Source organism: Dioscorea cayenensis, chromosome 10 (assembly GCF_009730915.1).
Source record: "Dioscorea cayenensis subsp. rotundata cultivar TDr96_F1 chromosome 10, TDr96_F1_v2_PseudoChromosome.rev07_lg8_w22 25.fasta, whole genome shotgun sequence".
In the NCBI taxonomy this organism is placed as follows: Eukaryota; Viridiplantae; Streptophyta; class Magnoliopsida; order Dioscoreales; family Dioscoreaceae; genus Dioscorea; species Dioscorea cayenensis.
The window spans coordinates 2923005-2948547 of NC_052480.1; the positions used below are offsets into that span (position 1 = coordinate 2923005).

General features: G+C 27.9%; 1 protein-coding gene across 1 annotated transcript; it reads right to left on the reverse strand.

The window, feature by feature from the left end:
* Positions 1-7639: 7639 nt before the first annotated feature.
* On the reverse strand, positions 7640-8002 carry LOC120270810 (monothiol glutaredoxin-S3-like). The gene has a single exon (XM_039277872.1). The coding sequence runs from the start codon at positions 8000-8002 to the stop codon at positions 7640-7642; it is 363 nt and encodes a 120-aa protein (XP_039133806.1).
* Positions 8003-25543: the final 17541 nt, after the last annotated feature.

The window sequence follows — 25543 nt, forward strand, 5'->3', positions numbered from 1 at the left end:
CTTAAAAAGTGTGAGAAAGAACTAGGGGACCCCGATGTGGTTTCTTTGAGTAGTACTCTGAACATTCTGTGAATTTACCCAAGATTTAGGAACAGCAGAAATTCCTTGATTTGGCCTAAAAGAGCTATTGTTGCCATGAATGTTTGGCAGAAAAATAGCACGTTAGAAGATCCTTTAACAACTACTTAACATTTATCAGTGTATTTGTCTTCATACAATCGAGCTAATTGCATAGCTTGAGGTAATGACTCAGGCTTTATATCAAACCACTAATGAAACAAATCAACAATGCTTTGTGTGACATTCCTTCCATTCTATTTGCCAATGCAATAAATGTATCATAATATTGAGCAACAGTGCCATCATGAGATAAATTAAACAAAGGCATAACCCGGATCTTCATAAGCAGAAGGTCCATAAGCAAATTCCAAAGCCTGTAGAAACTGAGACCATGAGACAAAATACCCATTCTTCTTCATCATCGATACCAAGGATAAGCTGGTCCCTCAAAATGTATTTGAGCAATCTTGAGTTTATAAGGATCGATAATATCAAAATACTCAAAAGAATTGTTCGACTTGGTATATCCACTGCGACACATCGGAACCATCAAAAGCAGGGGAAAATCCAATCTAATTGCTCTCATATTAGCAGAAGGAATAGCATGACAGTCCTATTCTTCTCTAATCACTGCTGGTTGAACTGATGTTGAAGTAGTTACATTGTCCTATAACTAAGTGTGATTATTCTCTAGAATTAGAGATAATCGAGAGAGAGCTTGTTCTACCAAATTCACACATTCATCACGCTGATTCATGGCTGCCAAAAGTCTCTCTTAGCGTTGATCCATAACAATCATCATAGTATCAATCGGGGTTTGTAATATCCTTCATACAGCGTGGATTCCGCCATGAAGAAGAACAAAAATATCCCCGAGATCAAGCGAAAGCACCAAAATGTTATGGAATTTCAATCAATTAAGGAATAAAACTAAGAGCCTTGAATTTAGATCACAGTTTATTGAGAATCCTCTCACAATTCAGTCACAAATCATCAGAATGTTCAAAGGAAATAGAATTTCTTTTCGAGAGATTGGCAAGTTCCACAAGTTTCACGACAAATCAAAGATTAGAAATTCTAGGAACAAGCAGGAGAATCAATCCAGAAATTGACAAAGAATCAGAAGACAATGGGAAGCTAACTTCCCTTTCGATCCATCGTCGGAGATCCCCACCAAAGCTCGCTGGAAACCACAGACAAATAGGACCAGACCCTAACCATCTTCAGACCAGCGATACCCCTTCTCCCTTTCTCTTCATCCCTTTTTATATCCCTTTCCGGTGGCATTAACGAACCTTCTCATGATTCTCCGATGTCTTCTCTTCATTGGTCCACGTCATCACATAGCGAACTCCTTTAAGCAGAGTTCCTCCATTTGATTCTCTGGCCACGTCCACCAATGGTTGCTTCGTTAGCCACGTCTCTCTCTTGAATGTCATTACAATCTGCTGATGTGGAAGGCAGCATCCTCCTCACGTGCCCTTCATTTGAAACTCCATCACTTGGCGCCAGCTTCTCTCGCGCCATTACACAAACCTAAGATGCTATGGTTTTGCCATCAGTTTTTGTATAGTTTTATTTATTTGTGTTTTTTTTCCTTTGTTTTGGTTTGTGATTGAGGTTTGGGATTTGTTTTTGTTTAGGTATTTCAATGAGAATTGGTGGCCTTACGTCTTCGGTGTTTTGAGGATCCTCCGGTTGAGGCCTTGAGATAAAGAGAAACTGATTGATATTTTTTAGGTCAAAATTTTTTTTTTTCCTATTTCCATATAGTCTCATCTCTTATTGATCTGCCTTATTATGAGTGGTTTCAATTTAATAAGGTGAATGTGTGAATCGTTGAGAAGTTTTAGTTCTTTATTTTGATTTGAATGTTGATTTTGTTAGGATTACATGTATTATGTGAATTTGGATGAGTGTTTTGAGTTTATTGAGGATATGTTGATCAAGAATGGGCGTATCGATGGGTTGATGGGATTCTCTCAGGCAGTGTTTGAATTTTTTTTTCTTTTTTTTTAGAAATTAGGTTTTAAAATTTATTGAAAGTTTGATTCGTTTTTCGATTTTGGTGTGAAATTAGGGTGCGATTTTAATTTTTTATAAATTAGGTATTTTAATCATTGAGAAGTCTGAGTTCTTTGTTTTGATTTGAATGTTTTTTTGTTAGGATTACATGCATTATGTGAATTTGGATAAGATAAAAATGAGTGAAAAATAGGTAAGTTGTTATCGTTGAGTGGATTGACTTGGTGAATTAAGTTATGCTTGTAACTATGTAAACAAACAGAAAATGTAGAAATGTTTTGGTTGTTCGCACCTTTATCACTATATGTTTGTGATGTCCATTCTGCCAAATAAACATTACCAAATAAAAACATAAGGCCTAGATATTGATGGGAACAGCTATTCAAATGGACTAATCTTAGTTTTTTCCTTTATCTTATAAAATATTTTTCAAATATTATCCCCTCAAATATCTTCCTTCCCAACCTCATTTTTGGTGGGCATTTGTCACTCTCATTGGTGTCTTTTTTTCAAACCTGAATTTTGAAAATTGTTCTGATTTGGTTATTTTATTTTGTGAGCCTAACAATTGCACCCAACCCTAATTATTGTGCCTTTTTAATGGTAAATTAAAGAACCACCAGACACCATCCTCATCTCCATCTTCGTTTACATCTTCATCTGCGAGCCTCTTCCCCTACCAAACCATCCTTCCTATTGACGATTGTAATTGTTTTTATTTGTTTTTGTGTAATTGTGGCATGCTCTTCTCAGTTTGCATCCAAATTGATGAGGAAAAGGAGAGGATTTTCAGAGGAGTATGGAACTCTTTTGAGGGAGTTAATATGTCCAAACATATGTTGGAGCATGTCAAGGTTTGAATTTTTTTCGTATTTTTTTATTTCAATCCCCCTTTTGATATTTAATGTAAAATTTGGTTTTGTTGATTTTAAGAGAACCTAATACAATAGCTTTTCTCTTCATTTAAGTTGATTTGAATTTTTTTACCTTTTCCCAAAAATTTGCTTTTATTGCCTTTTTTTTTGTTTTGTTTAATAGAGGTATAAGGTTAGAGAGAAAGAAGAGTTCAAGAAAAGAACTATATTTTCTTTATTTTTTCTATTACAATTTTTTCCCCTCATAATTAGTTTTGAAGATTTAATTTTGTTGGGCTTTTTTTTTGTTTTTAGATGCAGAAGAGAAGATGATTGGGAGCCATGTATTTGGAGAGGTGGCAGTCTCTACTGTTGCAGAGCAACGTCATTGTCTTTTATTTTATTTTATTTTATTTGTTTATAAAAAAATGAAGCTTCACGGAAGATCAAAACACCCAAATGAATTCAATGAATTTCTCTAATAATCTTAATTTTTTATTTAGATAATATTTTTAATTATTTTCTATTTTAATTCTTTTATAAATGACTGTTTGTCATTATTATTATGCTATGTAAATAAGTTTTCTATTCTAATGATTGAGTTTATTGGTTCATGTGATTTATTTTTTAGCTATTTGTTTAATAATACTTATCTCTAGGTTTGATCACAATAAGTCTATTTATGTCATTCATCTTGCACCATATTATAACCATGAGGACACTGGCGTGCAAATCCAACGATAAAAGTGATGATAACAGTAAGCAAGGAATTTGTTCTATTTTCAAATATTTTTCAGAAGATGTGAACAAGTTGATAAGATTTCATAAAGCCACAAGTCAGGAGAACAAATTGGGAAAAACAAGCATGGAGATTTTTCACTATTTCTAGAAGTTTATTACCAAATAAAATATATATTATAATAAAATCCTAGGCTTAAAGCTTTCCAATAATTTACTAATTGAGGAAGGCTAATAAAGGCACATCATATTGTGGGTCATTATGTTAGAATAAATAATGCACATAATATAATCCTTCCAAAAAAAATGAATGCTTAATAAATAAATAAAAAATAAAAAATTTAAAATATTCGCTATAATTCATACAATTTTGAAAATCAACATTTAAAAAAAGATTTAATTAGTAAAAATAATTAAAAACTTAAAGAATTTGAAACGAATGACCATATATGCTTTGTATTGAATATTTAATTCTTATGTTTGACAAGATTAATGGAATAGTCTTTTTTCCCCATAATTTTGTCTTAAGAATATATAAATAATAGAAATATTAGTTTCAGGTATATTTCAAAATTTGACAATATATTTTCTACACTAAAAATAATTTAAAAAAAATATTACCGATGCCTTCTTTGATATAATTTGTACTGTTGTAGAGATATTCACTCCCTTTCATATTTCATATGATTTAAAATTTACACACTAATATAATTTTGAACTTTTATTTGTTATCAAAAGATTATTTGAATTATATATATATATATATATATATATATATATACTGGGCCGGACCAAACTGCGATCTAAAAAATTGCAATTGTTTATTAACCCTTGAACATTCAGTTGATGTAAAAGTTATGAAATAATTATATCTAATTGTTAAAAATTTTATATATGTATATATTCATATATAAAAAGAGATTGGCTTACAAGAGTTGTGTTAGTACTCATTTCTCATTTTGATACAAACCATAAATTTAGTATATTATACATACACCTACTATTAAATTTTTTTCCCCCATATTCTTGCCATAATTTTGGCCATCAAAATAGTTGTGATATAATGCACATGTCTGTATTTAATCATTTAATTTTTTTCCTATAGAGATTTATGGGTTAATATTACTACACTAGATCAAACATCTAAGTTTCTCTTGATTTTGAACACTATAATTTAGATTTCATGGTTCAAAATCATTAAAATATGGAATGATATATATATACTCCAAAAAGTTATGAAATAATAATGTTGTTTGATTATCTCCTTGCAAAACTTATGACTTTCCAAATATTTCCAGATTGTAAAACATATGGTTTAAAGATAATAAATCCCCAAAAGCATGTTGAAAATATGTATTATTGGATTTATTAACATTTAATAAATTACGTTATGAACATAATGTATTGTTATTAAAGAAATTGTCATTACCTATAATATCTTGATCCTCACCTAATGTATTTATGAGCTTTCATTAAAACATTTGATAAAAGGCAACAAATCATCATCATTATAATGTTAAGTTCAAATTAATGTGATGAAAAAAAAACACACACACACATAAGAGATAAAGATATGACGCAAACCTTTAATTATGTTCAAGGTTGTCAGACCCGGCCCGGGTAATGACCCGGCTAAGCGCAGGGGTCAGGGGTCAATGGGTTCAACCGGGTCGAACCGGGGTTGAACCGGGGACAATAATTAAATATAAAAAATATAATAATTAATAATAAACAAATATAATATTAAATCCATAATTATATTATAAAAATCTACTCAAATTTGATATTTAAATTGATAAATTACCTTACAGTAGAGTTTTCAAATTTTGTCATTTATTTTTATATTTTTTAAATATTTACAAATTTAATATATTAATATATAATTATCGAACTTCTCTCGATGTTATTTATTTATTTGTTTATTGGTTGATTTTGTTAAAATAAATAAGAAATTTAATTCACTAATTCTTATATCTCAATTTAGTTTTTATTTTGTTTTAAATTTTCTTATATTTTTTATTTAATTAGAATACTTTAATTTTATATTTTTATAATAAAATTACACTCATTTATTGTTTTATTTTCTTAATAAATTAAATTTTTAGAAAGTATTTACATAATACATTAATATATTTTATTTTTAAATGTTAATTTTTGTTGGTATATATATATATATATATTGTAATTCTATTTATTGATTATAAATTATAAATTAATATCAATAAATATACACGATTTTATGGTTTTTAATGAGAAAATAATAATAAATTATTAAATATTGTAAAAAAATATTAAATATTGTGACCCGATTGACCCGTCCGGGTCAACCGGTTCCCCTGGTTGAACTGCCCGGGTCACTCGGGGTTAATCTGCAGGTTTTTTAATACCCGGTCGATGAGTATACCGTCAGGCCACATGGCGGTTCCGCATTTTTCCGGTTGAACGGCACTGGCGGTCCCGAGTCCGACAACATTGATTATGTTATGAAAAATTTATAAATATCACTATTACAAACTTCTAATTTAACAACACTTACTACTTTCTAAAAATATATTCTCATGTCCATTTGTAAAAAGTCATCTTAATACAATCCAAATTACCTAATGTATTTCAATAAATAAAAAATAAAAGCTACAAATACATATATATATATATATATATATATATATATATATATATTATAAAAGTAAATAAACCACCAATTTATTTATTAAATAAAGAAAGTACAACATAAGCTAATAATAAGAAAATCACTCAAAAAAGAAAAAAATAAAACAAAACAAAACAAAAATACCAAAACAAAAGAGATTACAATCACAAAAGACAATACACTTCACATAAACATCCACATAAAAGCAAAAGAAAAACAAATAAAGACAAAAATGCATTGGCTAAATCCACCTCCTGGTACCAAACACCATGAAAAGAAGGAAGCGCCTAAGGTACTGAATAAAAACATCTGAAAAGCATTAATTCAAGTGCATATCTGCACAAATCCAAGCAATAACAATATGAATAATTTTGTCAAAACTTCTGAAACAAAAACACACCTTTAAAAAAAAGAGAAAAGATACAAAAAGAATTACATCATTGTTATCTTAGCACTTGAACCATAATTAAAAGAAATTTATCTTTGAATATATTGTATGAACTATGTACTAAAGTTTGAATAGAAATATATAGAGAATGAAACCTTAAAAAAAGGAGATAGAGAGAGAGGGAGAGAGAGAGAGTGACGAGATATGATAATGATGACGGATAGAGCGAGAGCCACGATTAAGACAACAGGGAATGATTCTTTCACCATTGTTGATTAACTATGCTCTCTCTCTCTCTCTCTCTCTCTCTCTCTCTCTCTCTCTCTCTCTGTCATCTTCTCCATCTTCATCTTTATCATCTCTTCATCATACCATCACTATACATCTCGTCTCTATGCATTATAATGACCTTACAAAACATATCAAAACAAAAAATGCATAATATTTCATGAAATAAATAATCATTTAGGTTTACATACATACATTTTTCAAATCAAAGCATATCATATATATATATATATACAAAAGATTAATATATATATATATATATATATATATATATATCTATATATATCTATGTGTGTATGTTCATATATATATATATATATATATATGTATACACACGAAAGATTAATATATATATATATATATATATATATATGTGTGTGTGTGTGTGTTTGTATATAAGAGAAGTATGAAGAACACGATAATCCAATCTTTTTCAAATAATAAATAAAATAAATTTATATTTCAAGGGGAAAAATATAAAACAATAAAAGATCAAGCATAATAATATATTGATATTATGATAGCCTATAATATAATATATTTAATTAACTTATACTAATATGTAACCATACATTATATAAATTCTATTTATTATTATACTTGACTTATGAAAGGAAAATAAATATACCAAACCACTCAAAACCAAATAGCACCAGCTGCTTTCAACATAGGAATAAGCTCGCCAGTGACATGAATAGCTATGAGCCGATTCAAACCCCCAACCAATTTCCCCCCAATGAATACCACTGGAAACAATGGTGCAACCAAAGTATTATCATCTTCACTAAGAATTCTTCCAAGGTTATGGATTAATGTCATCCTCGCTACAAACACTTCACTAACTTCATATATTGTTGGATAAGCTTTCAATCCTTCCAACAATCTCTGAGCAACATAACTCATGTAACAAGCTCTTTTGCCTACAATCACCACCATACTTCCCTTCACAATTGATATCAAACCATCTTCTTTGATTACTACCATCAAAAATTGCTCCATCACTATCTCTCTCTATTAAAGAGTCTCAAATGTAACATAGGTGGTTGTTCCCACCTTATTCATTATATAGTATAATATTATATATTTATATATATAAAGTAAATTATTTAAATATCATTAATACATACTAATATTACCAATATGTTATGCCCTTCACTCATAAAATTACTTCAAATACATAAAAGAATAACATTAACAAATATTTGCGTATGTAAAGACAAATTAAATAATAATAATATGAAAACAAATAACCAAAATATATCCCAGAAAAATATTTATGTTCTTAAGATAGTATAAAAATATATGGAAATAAATTTAACAATATTTCAACCCCTATTAAAGAGTCTTAAATGTAACATACAACTATGTCAAGTATAGAAAATAATAAACTTAACCAAATTCCCAATGTAAAAGGCAATTAAAAAATTAAATATACTCAAATGATTTTTTGAAAATCTAAGAAAAAATAACCACTAATTCTGCTTTTGTTTTAACCCTGATACAAACCACGTCTACTTTATCTTTCATCATCTAATTTTAACCTCATAAGAAAATATAGTTCACTATAATAATATCCTACTGCTAGCTCTCACTCTCTCTCTCTCTCTTCATTTATTCAAGTCACTGTTAAGAGATATAAATCAAACAAAGAGAATCTAAACCTAGCCCCTAATTTCTCCCTAAAAAATTAATGTCGCATTTAAACAAAAGATATGATTCAAATAATTTAAAATAGAAAAACAAATCCTAGGCCTAAAACTATATATATATATATATATATATATATATATATATATATATATATATATATATATTCCACTATAATAATATTATCTCATTCATATATTCTACCGCTTTCATCCGCATCCAAACAAAAAAAAATGATTTAAACATTTTAAAATAAAGAAAAAAACCCTATCAAGAGACACAAATCAAACTAAGAAAATCCTACCCTCGGGCCTTAAGTTCTTCCTAAATAATTAATGTCCGTTTGACATGGACATAAAGTGACACATGTTTTTTAAAATTATGTGTGCAGAGATATCTTTGCTGCCAACCTGATGGTGGGCAGGTTTGCGATATGGAGGACAGTCGGATGGAGACTATCCAGTCAATGGCAATGCCCAATTCTCCAGATTGCTATCCTTAAACCAGTCCTTACTAAAAAAAAAATTATGTTATAATTTATTCATGTATAAATAAATTTTTAATAAATATATCTTATCTTTCAAAAAATGTAAGTTATCAATAAATAAAATATTTATTACATTTTGAGAAATTCTATTTGTTTTGAAAAATTATTTAATCTACTGAAAAATATTTGTTTTGAAAAATAATTTAATCTATGAAAAATATAAAAATTATGAATAAATAAAATAATATAAAAATATAAATTGCATGTATATATATATATATTTATGTATATATATATCATTCTTTATATTCCAGTTTTTTTAGTTGAAATATACTATATCACCATGTAATTGTTGTCTAATAATTCAACAAGCCGCATTTAAAAAATAAATTCTATTAAAAAATTATTAATCAAAGTTCATAAAATTAATACTTTCCAAGCAATATATATATATATATCCCCTCTTTTATACTAATTTCCCCCCAAATTATCAATTTTCTCTCTCATCATTACATTACACATTATCACTAATAACAACCATCTAATGGAAAAAAAAACTGATTTTATAAACATTAAACAAAGTAATTATTTTTTTATATATTAAACTATTTTCAAAACTAAACCAAATCTTTTCTTCTTTTAAGAACACCCAAATATTTATTTATTTTTATATTACAAAATCTACAAATCTAAACCAAAGCATATCTGCTCTTCTTTTGAGAATACATGACAATTATAATATCACTGATATCTCTGATATGATTGTGATCATATGAAGGAAATTTGCAAGGTACAGACGAACATACCCATTAAAAAGAGTTGAGAAATTTCCAAGAACATTATGTGATGGTCAAATGTTTAAGTTACATAGAAAATATTTTCCTTTAACAAAACCAAACCTATACCTTCAAGGTTCCATCAATTTATGTTTTTAGTGGTTTTGTTTGGTATGGTTTTTAATGACTGCATAAATTTAAGAAATAATATTATAAAAAATTTAATAATTAAAAATCAACCCACTCTTTCAATAGAATCAATTAAAAAACTTGAGGAAAAAAAATTGATTAATAGAATACGTATTAGTCATTTCTTGGGATATATTGTCATCAATTGTTTCTTTGTTATTTTTGAAAGGTTTTCTTTAGAAAATAGTGTATTATTATTTATGGTCATTGTTTTTCCAATAACATCTAATAACAACTTTATATATCTGCTATATAAAATCTGATTGATTTGTGTTTTATGTTAAAAATCTAATATTTTATCATTAAATCATCAATATCAATTATATGTCTAAAATATAGTATTAATGCCACAATTAAAAGCGTGCCGACCAAACACATCCGTTCTTAAAAAATTCCCCTCCAAAACATATATAAAAACCACTAATAATATTAAAGATTAAATAATTATAATAAACATATATATATATATATATATATATATAATAAACTATTTAAGTTGAAAATACAATTAGATTATATTTTTATGATAAAGTAAACTTAAAAATTTAATAATGATAAAAATCTTATTGAATTTATTAAATTAATATTCTTAAACAAACTATTTAAATATAAAAATTAATATTATTTATCATATATCATATATGTCTAATTATAACTGAAAAACTTTACAAATATCATATTTTATATTAATTGAAATCTTTCATATATATATATATTACAGTAACTAACATAAATCTTATATTATTTTCTATAAGTTCATTAATCCAGCAATCAATGAGATTAATAATTTTAAAATAAATTTTAAAATATAAATATGTATTAATTTATGTTACAATTAATTAAAGTTTATTAATAAAGAGCGAAAAACATAAAAAATAACTTTTATAAGATAAAACAAATACAAAAATTTCTGTATTACAATTACATAGAAACCAGAACGATATAGCGTGTATATCTATATACATATCTATATATTAGATATTTTCTAAAGCAACATAATTAAAGAGGTTTCGATTGTTACATCAATAAAATATTAAAACAATTCTCCTTTTAAAAACTTCATTACATATCACAATTAATTTAAGAAAAAGAAAAACCTAAACACTATAAATATTACATAAGATCCGAAAGCAAATTAAATTATATTTCCATCTACAACCTTGATCGCATAAAACTCTCTCACAAATTCATCTTCATCTAACCATCCATTATAAATAACATCATTAACCTTTCAACCACATAATTCTTGTTGTCACACTCCATGTTTTTTTTCCATCCATTTACCTTATGCACTCCATATTACATCTCTAAAAAATTTCTACATCATATCGCAATTGCTTATTATATAATTACCCATCTTTCGCTTCTATTATTTTGAAACTTTATCTACTTTTCAATAGCAACAAATTCACATTGGGTTGGCCTATAATTGAATTCCAACAAGCAAAGAAGACTAAAAAATTGATGATTTGAAAAGAGTATTTTACTTACCTATTTGCACCATAACCTAATAGACAGGGGCGGAGTGACAAGGGGGGCGGGGCTGCCCCACCTGCCTCCTTCCCACGAGTCCCCTCATGACGGCCTACCTCGCCCCCTTCCCTCCCGACCCCTCGTCTACCACCCTTCCGCCCCTCCCCCTCCCCGTCGTCCGCTCTCCCCTTTCCGCTCTACTCTTTCAAATTTTTTTTAAATATATTTTTTAATTTTTAATTTTTTATCTTTTTATACTTTTATACTTTTATATTTTCATTATTCTACATTATTTTATTTTTTCTGTTGATTTATTTATTTATTTATTTCTCATTTATTAAATATTTTTTTTTGAGTTTGCTATATTTAAAAATTTTGAGAAAATTTGTAATCAATAAGATCCTAAATGTAAATAATTTATAAAAATTAAAATTTTAAACAATTATTTAAATGAATTCAAATAAATTATTAAATTATATAGGTCTTATAAATGAGAATTTTTTAATTTAAAATATTATTTATATTTTTATGATTATAAATTAGAACATCATCAATTCAATGGTAAGGCGAATGAAGTAATTACTTTAGGTCTTTTAGTTTTTTTAAATCCTCATCTTTAGATTTTTTTTTAATAATAATTTTGAAAACTCAAATTTTGAAAGACTACCAATATTTATCATAATACAAAAAAATTTTAATTTAATATTTAATCAATGTAATTTAATCTTACTTAATTTTTAAATTTTAAAATAATATGGTAAAATATTAAATTTTTTATTTTAATACTTAATTAGTCGTATCTTCTCTAACTAACTTTTTAAAATTTTATTATGATCCTCTGTAATGGCTTTTTCATGCATTTGTTTCTCCAAAATTAATATAACATTTATTTCTTTTAATTATAAATAAGAGCTTTGTAGTTTTTATATTGTTACAATTTTCTTATTAGATTTTTACTTTGTTGAGTTTTATTCACAAATTTTAAATATATCCTTTTATCATGAGTTTAGTAGTATGTGAAAAGATAAACAAATATATGTATTTATTAAAATAAAATTAATTTTTATTAAATAAATTATAAGATTTATTCTAGAACTCCGTATAGACCTCTAGTTATCTTAAGCTGAGTCAAAATCATAAAGAAATCTAAACTATGATAGAAATATTTATTTTTGATATATTAATTAATGTTTATTATTTCTCTTTAATTTTTACTTCTTTTTTTATAAAAAAATTTTAAATGTATTTTTATAATTTAAAAACTTTTTAATTTAAATTTTTTTATTAATTAATTATTTTTAAAACTTGTAATCCCCCCTATATGATTTTTGGCTCTGCCCCTGCTAATAGATGTTATGAAAACAAAGAAGTGTGTATGTTAGGAATGAAGCATTGATAGTTGGGAAAGATATGGATATAAAAAAGAAGAGGAAAAAAAAACTTGCTAACAATGGCAGTGGAAGCAAGAAAGTGATGATGTCCTTTAATGCCATCCATTATAAATTAAAGATTTTAAAATTTTGTGTGCATGACCATTATTCTCTATAAAACTATTCAAACTAAAGGTAGTTTAATTGTTTCCGTAATTTTTATATCTTTATATCTTTTAAAACAATAACTTTTTGAAAAAAAAATTACTAATTGTCTTTGCATTTGAAAAACAAAAAAAAAATTCCTATAGTTAAAATAGTTTCATGACTGAAAGGAACAAATAAAAAATAATACATCGGAAACATCAATTTATACTAATGATGTATAATAAATTATATATATATATATATAGATAAAATGTTATACTATATAATGAATAAGTTGTGGATAGTAGGTTATGCTACATTTCAAAGAATACATTGTCAAGAAATTATAAACACCTATAATTCTTTAATATTATTTAAAATATTTATTTTTTTATTATATATAAATATATTTATTTTTTAATTTGGAATAGATAAGTGACATTGCATAATAGTTAAAGAAATTTCACACGCATCACCAAGCATTCAAACTTAAAAGATCGTTTATCAAACTCCCTTGATTTAGAAACCCTTTTTTCAATAAACAAACATGTCAAATTGTCAAATATACAACATAACATTCCCTAACACCAACAACTCATGATTTCAAAAAGCGTAAAAGAACAGTTTGTTTTCAAATAATAAAATACAAAAACCATAACCTTTGCTATGACCTCCAAGACTTTCATTTCTCTTCAAAAGAATGAGTTGTTTTTCCTTAACTATGTTAAGCCATCTTTTTCAGCCGTCTAGCAAAAGGATTTGCTTTTCTTATTTAATTTTCATTATTGCAATCCTTTCATTTTAAATGTAAGTGATTAAAAAAAATTATATAAATAAAAAAAATAAACGTATATTTATTAATGTTCTAAATGCAAAAATGCATTAATTAATTAAAAATAAAAAAAATATATGACGGAAGACCTTTTTGATTGATATAATTTATACTATCTTTGTAACTTTTTAATGATATATTCAACCTGCAGCGTTAGCGCGTGTATTTAATCTAGTAACTATATATTAAAGTTATCCCCCACTAATAGCAATGCCTTCCAGCTTTCTCCATAGGACATTTGGCAAATTTTCATTCGTTTGGACTTTTCATTATAACGCTAAACTTGATTAGATGATTTTATTAACTTAATCTTAATTAAATAATTACAAGAAACACATATCATATTATTGGAGAGAAACACAAAATATTCAAAAGATTCTTATTGGTTTTTATTTTTTAAATTGAAAGGGTCCCACACCAACACACCATCCTCTCTCAATACATATATGATACATGATATTAATATATATATATATATATTAGAAAATATCAGCTATGTACGTTCGTAGAACGTTCATAGGTAAGAACAGTGCTAAACATGATGTAACGTTTGTAGATTTCAAATCTACGAACGTGCATAGATGATTTATTCTATATATATATATATAACATCATATTATATACTTATTTTTTTAAAAAAATTTAATTTTTTTTATTGTTTTGCATACATATGTAAATATAGGCATGATTTTGTCTATTTTAATTTTTTTTAATTTTTTCCTATTATTGTTCATATATATACATGATTTTTTCGTATTTGTATTGTAAAAGAATAAAATAAATAAATATATCTATTGTGTTTTTATGTTAATTTTTTATTGTTTTTCATATAACTATATATGATTTTTTGTTTTTATTATTTGTATATTATATTATTTGCTATTATTTGATTAAATTTATCTGATAATATTAGTGTTTGGTTGGTTTTTCATATTTTTAAGTGATTTTTTTTTTTTACAATTTATTTTTTATAATTAGCATCATTAGATGAAGCCCATAGCATAAGCACTGATATCTATGCTGGTATACATAATATTAATCTTAGTGATTTTATTTTTTTAAAATTTGTTTGGTTTTGATTGGCATTTTTTAATGAGTTCCACGCCAACTCTTTCTCTCTCAATACAAATAATAGTTTTTCCTTTTTTTAAAAAAAAATTTCTTTTAAACAATAAAATATATAGATTTATTGTTTAATTGTCTCTCTCTATATGTATTGGGTACATATATATATGTATATATATAATTTTATTTTGTTTATTTTTATTTGGTTTTATTTTCTGTCTCTCTCTCTATATATATATATATATGGTATTTGTTTGTTTTTTTTTTATTTATATACCACCTAACTGCCTTTTATGGTGTATATATATAAACACACAAACTACCTAAATGCCTCTTATGGTGTCATTGGCTTGATTTTGATTGACCTATATTTTATTTATTTATTTATTTATTTTGAGTTAAGTGGATCACACACTACTCATCTTCCTTTTCCTTTGAATACAGTACAATATATTATATGCTTACTACCAATAATATTATTATTTTTGTTTTTATTTTTTCTTAATTTTGATTTAATTTTTTTTTATTGTTTTTTGGACATAACATAAACATGATTTTGTATATTTTAATTTTTTATTAGATATATTGTATTTTTATTTTAAATTTGTTTTCATTGTTTTTCTTCTATATATGATTATTATTATTATTTGATTTTTTTATTTAATTTATCTAATAATATTGGTGTTTGGTTTTTCTTTTGTATTTTTTGCTAAGGTTTTTTTTTAAAAAAAATGATATGTATTATTAGATGAACCCGTAGCGCAAGCATGGGCATCTACAGGGACGGAACCAGGACTTGATGGTAGAGGGAGGGGGGCGTTGAAACCTAAAGGCAAAAACAAAAAAATAAAAAGTAAAAAATAATCCAACAAAATAATTATTTTAAATGAAAAATAATGTACTAATATAACCAAAATTTGAATACACATATTAAAAAATTTATAAAGTATAATTTAAAATTTTGTTAGCAAATATATAAGATTTTCAATAATTCAACTAATAAGAATACAACTCAAGTTTGTATTTTTTTTAAAATATGGTAAAATTGATCCTTCTCACTACAAACAACCAAACTATTGTTTATAAAAAAACTTTTGTTGTTTCACTTTAGCATATATGGTACATTATAACATATATGTATATATGCTAGGTCTCATGATCAATTCAAATTTTTTTTAAATTACTAAAATTTGTATATAAGATATTTATTTTATTAAAATTTTGAAATTATAGTAATTTTTAAATTAAAAAATAAAATGTGAAAAAATGCACCAAGTGAGATTTGAACTTGGGTGGGTCAAGAGATCACATACCTTATGGATAAACCCATTAACCACTCAAACACACCCACATTTCACACTTTTGTTTGTCCAAATATTGTATTTTACATGAAATTAAGTATAGAAAATTCAAAAACCATCAAATATTATATTGCCTAAAAAACATTCTCTCCGGCGCCGCGGGGGGGGCTTCAACCCTATACTAGTTAGTATTTATTCAATGGAGTCAACGCCTAGAGATTTGAGAATAAATTAATAGGGAGAGATTTAACCACTGAATACATACATACATATATATATATATATATATATACACGTGTTAGTTCCGCCGATGTGGTTTGTGGTTTAGAAAACACTCAAATACTCATAGAAAGCTCACACAAACCAAGCAAGAAGGAGACACACAAGATTGGTAACCTAGTTCGGCGTCCACTCGTCTACGTCTGGGGGGCCAAGCTCGGAAATAAACAATCCACTAAAAGAGGTGAAAATAAATGAGTACAAACACATGTCACTCACTCTCCCAACAATAAAGATCACTACCTTATCTAAATTATCTAGTGCTCGCACACTCTCCTCCACAAGAGACACATACAATCTCAGAGCAAGGTAGCTTATATAGACGTTTAAACGTCCCAAATATAGCACATACCCCTTTTAGAATCTCCTTGGCTACTAATTTAAAAATCTTCCAAAGTTAGCTGTTGCAACTCCTGTTGTAACATGAATTACAACATGGACCTGACTGCTGACTTGACTAAGTTCTGGTTACGTTGCAAACGACCTGAAGACCCATCAACCTCCCGGTCATGCTTAGTCCGAGTCAGTGTAGCTTGATCTCCATATCCCGACTATTGCCAACTAGCCTATCTCCTTAGTTTCTCTTCATGAATCTCCTTGGCTACTAATTTAAAAATCTTCCAAAATTAGCTGTTGCAACTCCTGTTGTAACATGAATTACAACATGGACCTGACTGCTGACTTGACTAAGTTCTGGTTACGTTGCAAACGACCTGAAGACCCATCAACCTCCCGGTCATGCTTAGTCCGAGTCAGTGTAGCTTGATCTCCAGATCCCGACTATTGCCAACTAGCCTACCTCCTTAGTTTCTCTTCATGCAGTCCCCTCGCAAGGGGTGCACGTCCTTTGTGCGTCTTCATGAAACTTACCAAACTTGATCTTCAATTCACCCAAGTTTGCCCTTCAAATCTTCCAAGAACAGATCTTCAATCAATCATCTCTATTATGCCAACAATAGGTATGCTTTCAAATCTTGCCTTAATAGTCTTCAGTCATACCATTGATATGTATTTCTTCAATTAAGCTTCACTCATATTTAGTCTTCAATCAAATTACCTAAATATGGTCTTGATATGATCTTGTTTTCAAGTTGTAACACATTACCAAAAATAACTTCTCGAAGATCTTCAAGATATTTTTCTCCAAGACAAGACTCCTTGACATGTCATTATTTATGCCACGTCAGAAAGATTGCCACATCATCTTGATTTGGTGTCAAATCATGCCAATAATAGTGCAGTTGCACTAACAATATGTATTACTATGAATGAGAGAATGCATACAAAAATTATTATAAAAACCAATAATACATATATCTTTCAATAATAAAAAAACAAACTATTTGCTTTAATTTAAGTGTGCACTTACCCCATTCTTTTTTTATATACAAATATCTTTGTTTACATAATTTGATTTCCTATCAATTTCATATGCTACAATACAAAATTTGATTTCCTATCAATTTCATCTACTACAACCAGGGGCGGAACCAGGATTTGATGGTAGAGGGGGCTGAATCCTAAAGGCAAAACAAAAAAAAATAAAAAGTAAAAAAATAATCTAACAAAATAATTATTTTAAATGAAGAATAATGTGTTAATATAACTAAAATTTGAATACACATATTAAAAAAAATATAAAGTATAATTTAAAATTTTGTTATTACCGATAGAAAATATATGAGATTTTCAATAATTCAAATAATAAGAATACATCTCAAGTTTGTATTTTTTTAAAAATATAGTAAAATTGATCCTTCTCACTACAAACAACTTAACTATTGTTTATAAAAAAACATTTGTTGTTTCACTCTAGCATATATGGTACATTATAACATATATGTATATATGTTAGGCCTCATGATCAATTCAAACTTTTTTAAATTACTAAAATTTGTATATAAGATTTATTTTATTAAAATTTTGAAATAATAGTAATTTTTAAATTAAAAAATAAAATGTGAAAAAAATGCACCAAGTGGGATTTGAACTTCGTGGATCAAAAATATCAAACCTTTATGGGTAAACCCACTAACCACTCAAGCACACCCACACTCCATGCTTTTAAGTGTCCAAATATTATATTTTATATGAAATTAAATATAGAAAAATCGTAAACCACCAAATCTTATATTGTTTAAAAAGTATTTTCTCCGGCGCTGAGGGGGGCTTCAGCCCTTGCTAGTCCCCCTCTTGGTTCCGCCCCTGGCTACAACACAACACACATGGGCCCGAACGTCTATTCTCATTGATATATATATATATATATATGTATATATATAATATAATTTTTTATTATAAACTTCGATATTGATAATAAATGAGAGGCTGAACTTAAAAAGTAATCATTGAAACCGACAACGTAAGCGCGTACTTCATACTAGTATTTATTTAATTCTAAAACAATTAATTTTATTTCCCTTGAACCTTCTGGATGAGAGTTGTCACGTTAGATCTTGTTAATATTTTATCAATGACACTTCATATTGAAGGATAATGAGCAGCTTGGTCCTTATTTTTATATTTTACATGTGTCAAGTTTGTGTGGTCCATAAATTGATTTCAAAAAATATATATATATATATATATAATAATAATAATAATAATAATAATAATAATAATAATGTGGTTCATGTATTGTGGCATCTTGTACGCCGTGACAGACAAAAATTTTTTTATTTTTGTAGTGGTTTTAGACACTTGATTGTAGCAGTTCAATACTATTTCATATAATTCTAATTATCCTATTATAGGACCAAAAAGCTACTCATACGTCCAAGTGTCACTGGCAAATCATTAGTAAAATTTTTACCATAATTTTCAGTAAAAGAGTAATTTGGCTACCCATTTCTTGTTATTGTTTGTTGGCACTTTTCTATCAATTAAATATGTTTTGCGCTATTTTTTTCTCATTCCAAATGATTGAAGACTTTTTGTTAATAATTAAAATGTGTAAAAACAATCACCTTCAAAGGGTATAATACCCATTTCTTATTTCTTTTCTTTTTTATTCTACTAAATATAAAAAGTTTTCTTTCCAAAAAACAATTCATATTGTTATAAACAAACAAAAAAACTGGCAAATGTCATTTTCTTCATTAAAATAGTGTTTATGTAGAAGGCTTTTGAGTTATATGTAATTTGAGTTACTGAATTTTTAGAAATTTAGTGCTTGGTTCATAAGATTTTAAAAACCCATATAACTCATATTATATCTAATGAGAGAATTGGTTTTATAACCAAATTGACCATAAAAACCAAAATTTTTTTGTTTTTTAACTTCTTCACATACATAACTTGTGATATATATATGATCAATTAAAGGAAACAAGTATTGTCAAACATTTACTGGATATTCTTTATTCAGTGAAAAAATTATAAAATCTAAAAATAAATTTAATAATTATTTTAATAACTAATTTAATAATAAAATTAATAGTTAAAATGATAAATACAATAATTAAAATTATTAAATAACATGCTAAAAATTGTATGAAAAATTCATAAATTTTTTTTTATAATTAAATTCAAATAGGGTTTTTTTGTCATATTTTTTTTTTCTACATCGTCGTTGAGGACATAGAAGGACCCCACACTATACAAGAAACATGACCCCGGAATCATTACTCTTGGACGATATTACTGTATGAAGATGACCTCAATTCTTTTTACAACGACACATCCTTGATCCAACCAACTGGTAGAAAAACTTTTGTCTTTTACGGTTTATTTTTTAAAAGTCAATTTACCCTTTATTGTCAAGCTAATAATAATAATAATAATAATAATAATAATAATAATAGAATTGGACGAGGACCATTTTAATGTTATCGCTTTTTGGGTCCTTCCTATTCCAAAATCCAAATAGAAGAAGTCTTTTGTTTTTATATCTTATAAACTATATATTTAGAGGGTTGTTTGGTTCACAGTAATGTAGAAAGATTATCATGTATTATGTGGTAATTTAAAAATATTACTATGTTTGGCATTATACTGGTGATAATCTGGATGGTAATATCACATTACCAAATTATAAATATTATCGGATTAATTTTTTTTATAGGTCCCTGAGTTTTGAACTTATTTCTTTCTGGTTACCAAGTTTTAATTTGTATCGTAATGGTTACTCAAGTTTGATTTCTTTTCACCGGGAGGTTACTTGCGAGTGACCATATCCATGCTGCTGGCGTGGATGCCGGAAAAAATACAGTCAGCTTAACTCACCACGTCCTCAGTTTGAGATGGAGCCTCCACATCAGTCGGTCTGTCCATGTCAGTAGATTTGTCCACGTCAACAGAGTTGATAACTGTTTTGATACTAAATAAAAACTTAGTGACCGAAATGAAAATAATAAAATATATTTTTATGACAAATTTAAGTGTGACATATTATCGAATAACTTATGTTATTTCATTTCGGTCACTAATGGAGAGGTGGTAGAAAGGAGGTGGTAGAAACGAGAAAGTAACGAGGGAAAATAGAGAGGTGCAGATGGATAAAATGGTCAATTAAAAAAAGTATGGCCTAAATAGCTATATATGAAACCATAAGCCAAGTTAAGTGACTTTGAAACTAAATACGACCTGTACCTTTAAGTCCTTTAGCATGTTGAATGATATCAATAAAAGCATTTGCAAAAGTCAAAGCCCTTTCAATACCCTTTCAAAATTTATTGCGACCATTGGGTCATTTTCTCTATTTTATTTTGTTGCATGAGATATAAAAATATGTCCATTTTGATTTAAGTAAAAAAAATTAACATATTAAAAAAATGTATTTTTTAAATATAAAAAGTAATTCGAATAATATAGATCTTTGGATAGAGAATGTGAGGGGAATAAAATATCATGATGGTGGTGTATGTTACCAATAAAAATTACTTTTTTAAAGACATATCTTTACACATGCATTTTTAGATAAACTTTTGTATGCATAAATAAAATAATAAAGAAAACCTTCTCCTTGGTGTTGTTCCCAAGATGATGATATATATATATATATATACTTACCTTTAATTCTATCCCCTAAAAATTTTTTTTTTTAACTCTCATTTTGGAGGGTCATTTGGCGATTTATAATAGATGAAATGTATAATAATAATAACTTGAAAGACCAGCCATCAATTAATAGCACCCACCTAACACATTGTTAGCTATTTCAATCAATAAATTCATAACACCCACCTAACCTCACCTGACCCATTGTTAGCTCTTTCAATCAATAGCACGTCAAGCCCTATGCCACCATCTCCCGCTTCAACTCCAAAGACCACGAGATCTCCACCTCCCTTGGCAGCAAAGACAAGGGCATGAGCTTCGCTAGCATGCCAAAGCCTACGCCGCCACCACCGCCCACTGCGCCTCCAAAGATAACATGATCTCCATGACGATTAAGAAGGGATCAAAGAAGGGTAAGGAAAGACTTTTGGGATCAGATAAAACCGATTAGAAGTCCTCTCTGAATACACAGTCTTAGATGTTTGTGGATCTAGGATTACTTGATTTCTACTCATGTTTCCTTTGTGATCTTCAATTTGTTTGATTTATGATGTTGGGCTTTAATATCTCATTCTTTTTATAATTCATATATCTTAGGATTATTTCAATAGTTTTAAATTGATGCTTTTAGTTATTATTTGTTGAAGATTGTGAATTTTTGTTCTTAATATGCTTTTTTTTGTTTATGATTAAAGAAAATGAATGCAATTGTTTTCAAAGTTTTGCATGTTCATCTTTTTACATAAGGTTTCTTTCTTTGTTTGGTTGAATTTCACAATAGAATGATTAATGATTGATTTCATTATTTTAGGTTTTTTTTTCAGAGAAAGTAGAAGGGGTTACATTTCATGGTGAAGCCCTTTTGTTTAAGCATGAATTATTGATTGCCATAGCTTAATTTCATAAAAGGGAGCACATTAATAGTACCATATTTTGTGTCTCCTACCAAGGATAGACCAAGTCATATGTCTATGATTTCTACTAAAAACAATATTCCTTCCAAGCCTACTAATCCACCGACTGAAACCCCATTTGCAAGCAACAATAATGTTGTTGAGAGCACCAATATTAATGATAGTAGGTATCCAAGTTTTTATTTTGGCACTCTATTATTATTATTATTATTATTATTATTATTATTATTATTATTTGTTTATCGCTTCCATGTTTTGACATCCAAACTTTTAGTGTATAGAGGAAGATTATTTCATCAGACTTAGTGTCATAGCCACCCCTTTGATCAAAGTGAATGTGGCACCTCATTAGTTAAAACTCCATTTTAACCACAACCAAACACCACTACAAAACTAAACTAAACTTACGGAACATGATTGACAACTTTTATACGAATTACAAGTTCAAAAACAGGAATATAAGAAACATAAATACCCAAATATGCTGGTATAGCAGCTACAAGACCACAACACAAACAAATAGAAAGGGAGGAGACCCACTGCATCATTGATCTCCACACTGCCTCTACTCCTATTGAGCTGCATCGCCGACTCTCCTCTTCTGATGGTGAGCTTCCGTCCTACTCGCTATCGTGCAAGTGTTGGTGTTCTTGTTTATCTGACCATTACTCGGTCTGATATTGCATATATAGTTCGTGTTCTTAGTCAGTTTGTGAGTGCTCCTCGCTCTACTCATTACGCTGTCCTCTTATGAGTTCTTCGTTATCTTCGTGGCACTATATCTCACTATTTACTTTTTTTCTGTCACGTCTTCTCTTGAGTTGCACGCCTATTGTGATGCTAATTGGGCAAGTAATGCCTCTGATCAACGTTAACTATTGGTTTCTGCATTTTTCTTGGAGATTCCCTTATCTCTTGGAAAAACAAGAAATAATCTACTGTTGCTCTTTCTATTGCTGAGGTTGAGTATGGTGCTATGTCCACTACTCTAAGGAGGTTCTTTGGTTGCATTAGATTTTGATGGACTTTGGTGTCTTTATCTCTGTCCTCATTCCTATATACTATGATAACCAAAGTGCCATTAAAATTGCTGCCAACCATGTATTTCATGAACGTACGAAGCATCTTGAGATCGCTCTTCACTTTGTTCGTCATCATTACCTTGCTGGTCGTATTCTTCTTCCTTATGTCGTCTTTACATAGCAGCTTGCTGATCTTTTCACTAAGGTACATACTGTCTCTCGGTTTCAGTTTCTAGTTCACAAACTCTTGGTTTATGACCCACCGTGAGTTTGAGGGGGCGTGCTAGAGTATATACACTGTGTACATATACTATGTACTTATACATATATACCCTTGAGTATACATACTTATGTATACACCTTTCTTGTATATATATGGACTGGTTTTACTCTAATGAACATGCATTCTTTTCTCTCATAATTTGTCTATTACCACTCATTCATTAAAGAAGAGAACTTTCAAGTTATTTATTTGATGTATTATGACACAATTAAAAATAATTTATAATTAAAAAATAATATTTAAAAATATTTTTATTAACTCAATGTTGACCTAAATGATCCAACGGTTGAACCAATTGACCGAGACTCGAAAGTTAGACCAACTTAATGCCCAAGCGGAGTCTGATAACTATGATTTCAACCCTTTAAAAGTAAAATATATTATAGACATTTAATTATTTAATAATATCGGTTCAATTTAAAGTTTATATATGAATAACTTTACAAATAATATAATATAAAATTTAAATAACGTTGAATATAATTTTTGTTTTTTTCAAAAGGTGGATAGATTGAAATAAAAGATTGAGTATAAACTAGAGACAAGGGACCACAAGAGTCGAGAATTACACGAGCTCTATGAGTAGATGACAAAGAGTAATAAAAAATAGACAATACTGAGGAAATATACAAACACCCCTATGAAATACAAATGCATCCCAAATCTAAAACTGGTGAATATTATAAATGAAACATTATTCTTGTTTTATCATGTTTTATTCTATGAAAATTAAACATAGACCATCTAGTAATTCTACTATATTTGCAGCATATCAAATTGTCTATAGTTCATTTTTTTTTCATATTTACATTTTGATATAATTACTCGATCATGTCCCATTCATCCCAAGTGAAGGTTTTTTTTTGTGTAATATACACAAATTAATACAACAAGAAAAGAGTTTGTAACTCAACGGTATTTATCATACTATAAAAGGTATTTAGTGTGAGGGTTTTAAGAGGTTCGAGTTCAAATCTCATTGAATATAATAATGGTAACGGGTCCCCAATTGTGAGTTTGAAATCCAAATTTTATATAATCGGGTGAAGGCATAAAAACTGAATGATTAATTCTTAATTTGTGTGCATGTTTTCAACTATATTGCCTTTATTGAAAAAAAAACCTTGACTTCCATTTTTATTATAATATGTTTTTTTAAACAACTGCATTGGGTGTCATATATATACATTTATTTATGTTGTAGTTACACGTTCTTCTGTCAAAATTACTATTATCACATTTCCCGCTCCATACAGGAACAAGACAAAATTTTCACCCCAAAATGAAGATCTTACCATATATGATCTTAAGCGGCAAAGGTAGTCTAGCAAGTCTAAAGTTAGAAAACTCTAGAATTGGGTGAAAACTTATATTGTCCGTCCGATCAAATAAATCTCACCCCAAAATATCTAGTGTTTTTCTAGATATATTTTTTTTAAAAGAGTACAAAGTCTACTAAAATACACATATTGTCCGTCGGGATCAAATAAATCTCAACCATCCAATAAAGAGGCTAAAGGGCTATAAATTGACTTAAAAGTGTCCTCATTTGAAAACCAACCAAGACTTGAATTCTTAAAGCAATAAAGCGTTCTTGTTTTCAAGTTCCTTTTTTATCTTTTCTTTATAAGTTTTCGTATTCTCAAAGCTTTTAAGTTGAGTTTGTTGTCAAGCTTTGCAGGAGAACAGATTAAGTGCGTGACACTAGCTTGGATGAGGTGAAGAAATGTTTTGTAAAGTAAGGTATAGTAGAGTAA

Bases quoted from the DNA above. Each gene is read 5' to 3' on its own strand.
- LOC120270810 (XM_039277872.1), bottom strand. From the start codon at position 8,002: ATGGAGCAATTTTTGATGGTAGTAATCAAAGAAGATGGTTTGATATCA.